Here is an 11,440-nt window from a genome sequence, read left to right on the forward strand (position 1 = left end):
TAAATACTTACTTATAATCATGTTTTTATCATTGAAGAATAAATTAACTCATTGCTTAATGCATTAGTGCATTTCTTTCTTAACCTATTTCTTTTTCTATGGAGAATGACTACCTCAAATTAAGTAAATTTTCCTATAGTTCTCCTATAATTTCTATCAACCCTCGGCAAGAACCACCAGTTTCGGGGTTCCTAATAAACCCAATTCTAAAACCCTTTTATCTACCTGTTTCTCCAAAAAAATTAAAAATAAAAATAAAACCTTTTAATCATTGAAAACAAAAATTTAAAACCTCACCCCCACGGTCCCACCCAAAAAACAACCAAAAAACAAATTATATTGAACTGGAGCCACAAATGTTGGTCGAACTAGGAATCCAATGCGTTGAATGTGAAGTTGTGAACGCATTGTGCAACCCGAGTGTCCATTCTCCATTATTTGGAGGGTAAAAATGTGAAAGCATAGAAAATGAGGAAGTTATGAAAAATAGAGAGATATAAGATATTTTAGTTTTCTCTTATTTTGCTTAGTTAAAGGAGTAAAAAAATGGAGGAATAAAAAACTCATTTATTTAGTTGAAGAAGAAAAAAAAAAAAAAAAAAACAAAAAGATGGAAAATATAGTTTGTATGAATTTACTCTCATGCATCAATTACATAGTATATAAAAAAATAATTAGATACATTATTAAAGTGACACAATACAATAATTACTTTATTTTAACTTATTTTTTCTATTTATTTTTATATATTTTATTTAAAGAATGTGATTAGTTAAATTGGTTCAAATAAAATATTAAAAAATGAAGGGAAAAAAAAAATCCCAAATATTAAAAATGTCGGTATTGTTTCTCTAAAATAAAAATTAAAAAAACATTGGTATTTGCTCACGTAAATTTTGGATAAAGATAAAATCTCTCATTTCTTTCCCATTTAAACAATACAAAAAATCAAAAAAAAAAATTTCCACCCTCCCTCAACTCACTCCAATTAAACGAGCTCTAAAGGAATTTTCTCCTTTTGCCACCCCATGACTGAGGGTATCTATCAAACCAACCAACCCAACAAAATTAACCCATACAAATTCAACTTGGCCAGCCTAAGCCAACTCAACACCTTGGGTTAGTGAATTTATTTGGATTGTAATTTTATTTTAAGGCTCAAGTTAAGCTAAGTTTGAATTGATCATTTTTCCAACCCATCTGACACAACCTAATCCACCATATATATTAGTTTCTTTTATTATCCTTAAATTAATTTTTTTTAAATTTATTTGGGTATTTTTTAGAATTAATTTTGATGAATTTGAAATATAATTTAGGCATGTCATGTGAATTATTATGATTTGTTGAAAAACAAACACTTAAATAATTTATGAAAATCCAAAATTTATTATAATACATGAAAATTTTAACTACAAGTGCACAACCCATCAACCCAACCCTTAAGGTTGGATTCGGTTGATTTCTATACATGTAATGAGTTGGATTGAGTTGAGTTAGGAATTTTTCAATCAAAGAAGGACGGATTGGGTTGAAAAACACCAACCCAACCCATGCACTCCCCTGCCCACAGTCCACCATCAAGTTAAGTGACTGTTCTCATCTGTTCTGCTTGGAATAATAATATTGATACTTGATGCAGACACGTTTTCTTCGCTTGGCCAGAAGTCCAAACATAATTGGAAATTTTTTTTTAAAAGTCCAAACATTGTTTTTGCAATAACAATATAGCAGAGCGTTCTTATCTAAAATGGTCCTTGATTTTACTTATCCTTGGTTCGTCTAAAAAAAGAATAATAATAATAGAACGCTCCTTAATTTCTCATACATAAGCTCTCTTTTTTTTTTTTTTTTTTTTTTTTTTTTCAACACATCATGAACAATGTGTGAACACTAGATGCCTGAATGAAAGACTGCCATTGCAAACTGGATGTGCTCCGAGAAAAAAAAATCAAATATTCATGAGAACATAAAATCAAACTATTCTATCAACAACATTTAGATAGGCTAAAATGAGCTTACTTTACCTATTTAACAATACTTACAAGACAAACTGATACTTCTTCCACCATCACCCTTGACAAGAATGATCACAAGCACTCCCACAAGTAGTATGTTAAGTACGTTGACCAAAATTTTAACTTATGGAATTCAGGGTGAACACCTTTTGAATGAATTCCAAGAAGCACTGCGAGTAGAATGTAAAATTTTAACTTATGGAATTCGGGGGGAACACCTTTTGAATGAATTCCAGGAAGCGCTGCGAGTAGAATGTAGGGTCTACGGCAGAGATGGACAAGGAATCAAACTGAAGAGATTTATATGCATGTTCAATCTTCTTACTCATGTTGTAATCTTGCAAAATATCAATGATACCAAGGTACAGAACAACATCATATGCTTCATGAAACATTTGGGTTTCCTCTTTTCCTGGAATCAGCTCTGCCCTTGCTGGCATGTTCACACCAAGCTGGATTTGGAGCCTGTTGAAAAAGTTGGAAAGAAAATTAGAACTCCAATGCTTCAGACATACAGTAGTAGATTGTACAAAAAAGCCTTCTCTTATTCTCCTATGTACTTGAGATGCCTAAATCTTTAAATTAAAGACATTCTAAAATGGATCATCTTTCTTGTGATAGCATGGATCAAGCTTGCAAATATTATTCAAAATCAACCGTCTAGAGCTCTAGGGCATTCCTAATTTTCTTCAAGGGTACGTTTTATATAACTTATATGAGTTCCTCTACAATACTGGCCAAACAGCAAAGAAAGATTTGTATATGACATATTGGTCACTTGCCCAAAAATAAAAGACCCATTGGCTGCGACGACAACATGCTTTAGGTATTCCACGAAATCATACCTTGCTGTACCAGGTAAAAGAAGATCAACTTCCTCATCACCAGCAGCTGATGCTCGTAATCGGCTACCCCTGATGTGAGGCCCCACAACAACACTATTATCATCTGTTCCACGGGGGACCAAAACAAGGCTTTGTGGGTAATTGGAGATCTCATTCTCTAGAGGGTCTGAATTGAAACATAACCACCATATTAGTCTTCTGTATTAATGAACAGTGCAGCTATGCAAGTTATAGACGAGTGATGATGACCAGGTTAAATCAGAATTAGTGGGTGCTACAAGTCTAATGGGTGTGGTTCATGTAAAACGTGCAAAATATACAGTTCAAATCCTCACTGGAAAAAGACGTTAAAGTTAAATATACATCAAAAGAGAAAAAAAAAAAACATTATGTCAACACACACAAAAATAACTAAGAAGGACAAAAACCAATTCGCTGTCAATGTTAAATAAGGAGGGTCCTAAGTTTTCAAATTGGAACTTGGCCTATTTACTTGGGTGTTATGTAGCCTTCAACAAATAAACTGCCAATCCCATGAGAAATATGAAAAATGGGACTTCATAAAATACCACTATCACTGGATTACATGGACTAAATTAAGACCATAAAACAATACTCAAATGTGTTGGTTTATTTTCAGTTCAAAATAGCTCAAAGAAAACCTTTCTCATTACTTATTACTTAACTGCATATACATCACACTACTTACTAACTAACCCCAGACACCACTTACCAAAAAGGTTAACTGCTGACACTAGCTTCTGTCATAAATTTCCTACATACTCTCATGTTTTTACACATTTTGTTTCCAATTAATCTTCTAACCATAAAAAGACACCAGACAACTGAATCAATGTTCTTCCTAAAATTTCATGAACAGATTATGGTGGAGCACCAATTTTGAAAATAAGCCGCACCTTCTTCTGCAAGCATTTCCAATCCATCTGCCGTTATACCTTGGTAGAACATAAGAGAGCGCAGGTGTTGAGGGGCTCGATAATGCACACCTAACAAAAGGCTGTAATCCATAATGTGCTGTGCTTCCAAAAACTTACTGTCAATCTCAATCTGGCTGCATACAAAAAAAGTCACATAAATAGGAAAGTGCTGTCAATATCTGTTGGAACAATAAGAAATACAGCCAGCATGAGATGAATGCCACAATTCAAATCCTGTCATTTAAAACAACAAAATTAGGGGTAAAATCAGCAGTTGGATATGAACTTTACATTTGAAGCTTGATACTTGTGTGCCAGCTAAAACCAACTTTTACTTGTTATTAGGCAAGAGATTATACAATTTGGAACTTCAAAAATTTTCACACAATTATGGCATCCACACAAATTATTACAGTCAACTTTTTATGGATAAAGAAATTATTCACTTGGGACCTTCATATATTCATTAACCACATCGGGTAAAGATTACCAATTCACAACCTTTGATATGTTAACTCCCAAGTAGGAAAGGAAATTACATGGCAGCTATGAAAGTACAACTTACTTCAATAAAGCCTCTCGCCAAGAGGGTTCCAAATAATATTGATAGTTTAGATCCAAATCTTTGAGTATTGTGTTCTCATCAATTTCAACCTTGTCTGCTGAACGTCCAAGGGACGAACCTTTCAAATCATATCTTCGATGGATCCTCAACTCTGTGCAGAACATATTTCCCATTACTACAAAGCGAAACTGCAAGGTAGGAAATAAACTACAAATATTAGCTTCTTGTGAACAGAAGGCATCTCACATTCTTGCAGAAGGCTTAATGAACCAAAGCATGATACAAATCATAGCACCATCAGATCTAAAACACAGTACTATGGGCCCACGGCTCAGAAAATTTCAATGAAGTTCAAACCTGTATCATAAATATTAAGAAGTAACAAATAAATGGCTATGACAATGTAAAACGTTGAAAAATACCTCTAGAACAGATGAATGCTTCGTTGTGCTGCTTACCTTTTGACCACTAGAAGGTATGATTCTGTGAAGGCCAAAAAATTTTGTAATAAGCGTGTTTTCATATGTCCTCACATGATAATGATAATCTGGAAGCATTCTTAGAAGAACCTACACATCAAAGCTCCAGTCAGTAGAACTTAGAGGTATATGATGAGAAAGAGAACATATATAAAACTTCAATTATAGCAGACGTATCATGGTTCAGACTCTTCAGAACTACATTCCTGGTTGAGTATGGAGTTCTTTTACATGATTCACAAGCACACTAAAATAGGTCCTATAAGCTCCTGAAATTTAAAGTTGTATTAATTGCTCAAGCTTAGTCTTTTAGTATATTGGAACCATGTTAATCATTTTTTTTTTCTTTTTTTTGATAACGTATGGAAACTTTCTAAAGAAGAGACTTTTGGACTCGCCTCAAGCCCTTTGGAACCATGTCAATCATGTATTGGAAATATCAACCCGTGCTAATTTTTTCTAAGAACTGTTACAATAAAGCACAAAAGAGAAAATACATGTCCCAAGGTGACTTATTTATGTATGAATAACAAAGAAATACTAAAAATCCCAGAGGTTTCCTTTTCAGACATCTTTGTTATTCATACATAAATAAGCTTGGTTCCCCCCGCTCTTCTCAAATGATTAGTACGATTGTTGGAAAGCACTAAAGGTTGCACAATCCATCTACACAGGAAATACATACATATATATATAAAATAAAACTAGGAGGCAACTAGTGCTAACTCTTAACACTTCCAAAATAATAAAGAGACACAAGGTCAAACAAAAAAATAGAGCGACCATCCAAACAGCTAAAGAGACTAAAATGTAGAATTTATGAAGTGAATGGGCCATTCAGTCCCTCCAAAACTCAATTTTGATTTCATGCAAATCTATACTCCAGTAGCATCTGCAGCCTCACTGGTTACAATAAACCCACAACAAGGAGGGCTACAGAAGTGAATGATGGATGCCATGAAATTTGAGGGTTGCATCGCACTTCCTCCATCGAATATGATCCCTTCGTCCAGCACAAATAAATGCTGTGATTTGTAAGCTAATATATGAAATTCTGTAAATGAAAAGAATTTTAATGAAGCAAAATGATTGTCTTTGTAAAATGGTTAATAAGATCAAGTGACACATGTGAATGTTGAGTATTTCCAAAAAACTGTTAGGTTTATTTTGACTCATCAAAACATGATCATTTTGCAAATTTTCATCTACTGTGGAACATCAGGAGCAACATGTGCAAATGTGTTACCAATATAATTCAAATTGATGGAGCAATTTCATTAAAGGCATAAAAATTACTCCCATGTTCAAAATTTAGTCCTTGTAATCAATAAGCAAACCATTATTGACCACATCCATCAGCAGTTAAGGAAAAATGGCATAAATTGATGTCCTTTATGCTGATAAATAGAATCAAATTTCCTTAATTCATGCTCCTAAGTTTCACAGATATCCCTAAGCCTATGATATAGGTTTCTGATCAAAGACATTATATAAAAGAAAGAACTATGAATATTTTTGGTAAAAGAAGGAAACAATAATATGTTGGAAATGAAAGTTTATGGCAATCAAGATATCACAAATCATTTACCAAGAAATAAAATTCATATCTTACCAAGAAATATGCATCATAGATAAATGACTATCACGAAATCAAAAATCCAGAAATTGCAAAACAAGAAGTTAATTCCCTTAATGTTTTATCTGAGGAATGGACAAACCTTTACTTCAGATTTCCTCAAAGTCTTAATCATGAATCGATCATCTTGGGACAGGAAAAAAACACTCCCACTTTTCCCAGGAGAAGAAAGTTCCCTCAGAGCATCATTCCCACAAATGGACATCATGTAATCAGCAGCATCAATCTTGAACAATTCCCTTAAATTCCTACATTGAATTTTCAGAAGGACATGCATATCAACATCATTTTTTTTTTTCCTTTTCTTTTTCCACTGATGAATATCAACAGCATGAAAAGATTAAAAGAGGCTCCCCTGCTGGGGGGAGGCAGTTTAAGATCAACACAGACATCAAAAGGAATTAGTTACCAGCAATTATATTTACAAGGAAGGGGCTTTCCAATTTTTTATTTTATCCAAAGAATAAGGACGCATGATAATGATCTGCATATACATTTTTACCAACTCATTGACTTAAAAAATCATAGGTAAATGTAGAGTAACCTCCAAAATAATGATGATAAGCACAAAGTCAAGAATTCAAATATTCCCAGATTAATAATGACAAAATTCGGATGTACAATCTGGATGGTGTGTCAGCATCCTATAAAAGTGCTCATAGAGTTGAAACAAAAGCATCATAGTTGCCTTCATGCTACAATTCATTCACGTTTGAGCCTTGGGACTTTCAAAAGAAAAAAGAAAAGTGTTGAGACTTGACACAAGGACAGTATCAACTTTAGCACATTAGGTCAGCCAGGATTTAGCAATTAGCATTCAGGGACACAGGTGTTTCAGAATATATTATATTAAGACTGAAGTCACATGGAGGCTTAAGTATTATGTTTCAGAATTGGCACTATGTATGTATAAGGAAAGAAATAGGACATACTATATAAATCAAGATTATCCATGTTTGAATGAAAAGAATTTGGATGACATAAGCACTCCACCTATAAGAAACAACCATGCAATACAGCTTTATCCAAAAAAATAAGAGGAACACTGTATCAACAAATTTTCTAAATCATATACTTTAGCCTGGCTATGATCCTAATTGAAACATAGCAGCTTACCAAACACTAGGATTATCCATCACAAGCATGCCTCATAAACACATCATACAAAAAAATAAGCTGCATAGAAGATTAACCTAAGTAGCAATAACAGGAAGGCCAACTACCAACCTGAAAACCATTGGGCAATAATCTTTCCACTTGAAATCCTCTGATTGATGAGATGGTGTCAATTGGGACCCTTCTTTAGGAAAATTCATCCAAAAGCTAGCACGGGGACCAAAATCTGATGTCCGAACTTCTCGCCTTTGTATGGGAGTAATTTTCCCTACAGTATATCTGTCCATAATTGAATTCATGGTCAACATTAACCTCCTAACCACAATGTAATGGAATATGAGACAGAAAATTTTGGATTTCTGCAATAATAAGTGGACCATGCCTGTCCCAGGAAAGGCAATATTTACCTTCTGTCTAGACTGGGAAAACTCAAGACACACACATGTGAACCAAACTGAAGGAGAAACATGTTGAGACTCTTTGACCATTTTCATGAAGTCCTACATTTGTCTATATATCTGTTTGTAATGATTTTATTTTTTCATTACAAATTTACAATGCAAGTTTTATTGTCTACACATTGTCCGAGAAAATTAAAGATCACTGCACTTAACAATCAGATATTGATTTTTTTTTAAAAAGGAATAAAAGTTTAAAGAATAATCTCATCAAGAAACCGCATAGAGTATTTCCAATTAAAAAATGAAAATGATAGAGATATGTAATGAAGAGTCATGATTTTAGCATCCTAAGTGAGGGTGTATGAGTCAGAAATTTGAAAGTACCTGATTCCAAGCTGTAAACTGAGCATTAGGTCATAACTCCTATGACCTTTAATGATTGCTTCACCGGGCCTCTTAACCTCTTTTGCGAGTTTCTTTTGCAGTCGTTTTGCTCTTTTGGATGATGGTGCAAAACCATTTGCTCTTCTTGATGATGATGCAAAACCATTGTTCAATACAAGTTCACTGATTAATACCCCTTGCATGTATTCTCGTTCCAGGATTGGAATGCTGAACTCATCATCCTTTTCACTACCTTCTTGCAAAAAGTCCGTTAACCCTAGTGATGAATCATGTCCAATCACTTTCTCAATAGATACCTCTAGACTCCAACGCCTTTCCAGGCAAACATTTCTGTTGCGAGACTGCTCTAAATTTAACAGGCTTCCCTTGGAAAGCTTTTGGTCAGATGAAGCACGACGAGATCTCTGGTTCCCACCAACCTTGACATTTCCCATATCCACAGAAGCAGCATGATGAATATGTGCAGGGTTCTGCTTTCTCAAATCAGGTAATAGCCCTCTTTTCCTCAAAGCATTGAGGTAAAATTCTTGTACAGCAGGGAGTCGGCTACCTTTTGGATAAAATGATCCTTTTCCATCCTTCAAACCCCGTGTCCAAGTTCCCACGTAGCAGCCTCCATCACTCCATGTATATGCTCCAAATCCATGCATCATGCCATTTAACCAGTTTCCTTCAAATGAGTCTCCATTCATCCAAGTAAGGGTTCCTTTTCCTGACATTTTCCCACCTTTCATATTCCCTACATAAACATTTCCATTAGCCCAGGTGTACTTACCTGGCCCTTCTGGTGAACCCTGAATCCATGAACCTTCAAAGATGTCTCCATTAGGATAATTTTGATATCCCAATCCATGTTTGACATTCAACCGCCATCGTCCCTTATATGTCAAATTATCCGATCCTATATACAACCCTGTACCATGCATATAACCACCTGAAAACTCACCCTCATAAACTGCTCCAGAAGGCCATAGTTGTTTTCCATTCCCATGTTTTATCCCCCGTCTCCACTCACCCTCATAAACGCAACCATCCAACCACACATACTTCCCCATACCCTCAGGGACGTCCCCGAGCAACGACCCCGAATATGATTCCCCATTGGCAAGTAAGAGCTCACCAACTCTAAAGCCAGCAGTTTCAGAACTATGACCAACTTCACTATTAGGTAATATGGGCGTGCAATCTTTATCGATAATGGCATCAAGAGATTTTGTTCTATCTGCACAAGAAAGTGCTCCAACCACATTATCAACAATGGCCACAGGGCCAGACATGCATAATGCCCAGAAGGAAACAGTTCCTTACAATATTACAAGAATCTCAAAAGTTCTCATAAGCTACAAGACAAGATGTGGTGTCACAACAGGATCTTACTGTGGAACTGTATCTATACCCGCTCAAACTCCTTGTCCTTTGACCTATTAGCAAAATAAAGTTTTTTCAATAGCCTCAGATAGCATATTGGAGCAGCAATGGAAACACAGAATGGGAAAAGAATTCACACGAGACTCGAGAGTCCTGTTTCTTATTGAATTTTCACAACTACAATACGACCTTCAATAAGAAAAGACTTGGGAAAAAGAACATAGGATTAAAAAAAAAAAAAAAAAAAAAACAGAAACAAGATGCATAGACATAAATGAAGTAATTCAGAATAACAAAGGAGGCAAATAATTACGAAATTTCATTAACTGAGAATACGAAAAGCATGACATACATTTATTTTCTAAAATGCATTTTGCAAATTACTTTTTATCTACTTAGAAAACTTTTTTTGAAAATGTCTCCATCCTATTATTCCGATAATATATATATCGAAAAGCTATTCATGAAAGCTTTATCAAAATGGATCATTCTGAAAGGGCACAAACAAAAAGATTTAAAAAAAAAAAAAAATTCCAAATTCAGAGCCAAACTTGTTCCCACATTGACTTGCAACAAAACACAGCTCAGAATCAAATAATTATAAATAACTAATCTTTCAAAAATTCAGTCAACTAAACCCCTACAAATTGTCACATAGTTTGATATTGTTTCGCAATTATGCTTTCTTATTTATTTATTTTTATGTTTTTTCTTTACCATAGAGAAAAACTAAACTTTCTTAAAGCGTTGAAATTAATTTAAAAGTGATCAAGGAAATTTTCTTTTTAGCTCTTATACAAATCAGACCGATTTTTGGAAAAACTACTACAACAAAAACATAATAACAAAGCTAAGTCCTCTATCAAATACTCAATATTATTCTTACTCTATGGCTAGAATCACATATTTCTGCTACAAAAAAATGGTTCCAAATTTTTAGCAGAAAATAAAAGCAAAACAAGTCCATTCCAGTACATACTTCACCAACAACAAACATCACATATGAGAATCTAAACAAAAAAAAATTTTAAAAATATTACCTTCAAAGGAGACAGAGAGAGAGAGAGAGAGAGAGGTAGTTGAAGAAGTGTAGCAGTTAAAAGAAGTTGAATATTGGTGAGGAGGCGGTGGTGGTGGTTTGGTTATTTAAGACTTTCAAAACTTTGAGGATTTTTAATTTTCTGTGTTTGGATTTTGGATTCAATGTTTTCGATTGCGACCAAAAAAATCCAAAAATGGGATCAAAATCTCTAGCTAGTAATAAGTACTGAGTAAGCTCTCTTAGCCAGACATAAACATAATAGCCCAAAATTTAAAAATATAAAACCAAAATCTTACATTAAAATATTAAAAATATCAATGGCTTTTTATATATGGCTTGGTGTATTGACTTGTGAAAAGACTATTACACCCTGGTATAGGTCCATTCAGACAGTTCCGACCAAATAAAGAAAGAAAAATAAGTAGATTTTAGTTAGTTGAAATGGTAAAATTTTTTTTTTTTTTTTTTTAAAAAGACATAATAATTCAGAGTTCACACAGTTTTTTTAAGTCTAAATTATGTGACTGTTGAGATCCATTCCATTCCGAAATTAGGTAAAGGTGCCCCAGTGATCAAACAGCTCCAGTGTAAAACCCAAAATCTGATTTGTTGATTACCTTATATGGT

The 11,440-nt window shown here is 34.1% G+C and overlaps 1 protein-coding gene across 2 annotated transcripts; it reads right to left on the reverse strand.

Moving 5' to 3' along the window:
- Nucleotides 1-1,898: 1,898 nt before the first annotated feature.
- Nucleotides 1,899-11,082, reverse strand: LOC126691951 (phosphatidylinositol 4-phosphate 5-kinase 9). Of its 2 annotated transcripts, none has more exons than XM_050387282.1 (9): nucleotides 10,812-11,082; nucleotides 8,383-9,824; nucleotides 7,709-7,876; nucleotides 6,564-6,729; nucleotides 4,789-4,935; nucleotides 4,367-4,554; nucleotides 3,781-3,935; nucleotides 2,864-3,029; nucleotides 1,899-2,483 (listed from the first exon to the last, which is right to left on the reverse strand). In XM_050387282.1, exons 2-9 carry the CDS (start codon nucleotides 9,678-9,680, stop codon nucleotides 2,210-2,212), a joined length of 2,562 nt encoding a protein of 853 aa, XP_050243239.1. In that variant the 5' UTR covers nucleotides 9,681-9,824; nucleotides 10,812-11,082; the 3' UTR covers nucleotides 1,899-2,209. The 2 variants fall into 2 exon arrangements, with proteins under 2 accessions (XP_050243239.1, XP_050243240.1); XM_050387283.1 differs by having other exon boundaries at nucleotides 4,825-4,935; nucleotides 10,812-11,081.
- Between the last annotated feature and the right edge of the window lie 358 nt (nucleotides 11,083-11,440).

This window comes from Quercus robur, chromosome 7 (assembly GCF_932294415.1).
Source record: "Quercus robur chromosome 7, dhQueRobu3.1, whole genome shotgun sequence".
Classification (NCBI taxonomy): Eukaryota; Viridiplantae; Streptophyta; class Magnoliopsida; order Fagales; family Fagaceae; genus Quercus; species Quercus robur.

Coding starts and splice junctions, on each gene's coding strand:
- LOC126691951 (XM_050387282.1), bottom strand. CDS start 9,680: ATGTCTGGCCCTGTGGCCATTGTTGATAATGTGGTTGGAGCACTTTCT. Junction 3,936..4,366: donor TGGCGAGAGGCTTTATTGAA/GTAAGTTGTACT, acceptor TTTTGTATGCAG/CCAGATTGAGATTGACAGTA. Junction 3,030..3,780: donor GGAAATGCTTGCAGAAGAAG/GTGCGGCTTATT, acceptor GTTTCAATTCAG/ACCCTCTAGAGAATGAGATC.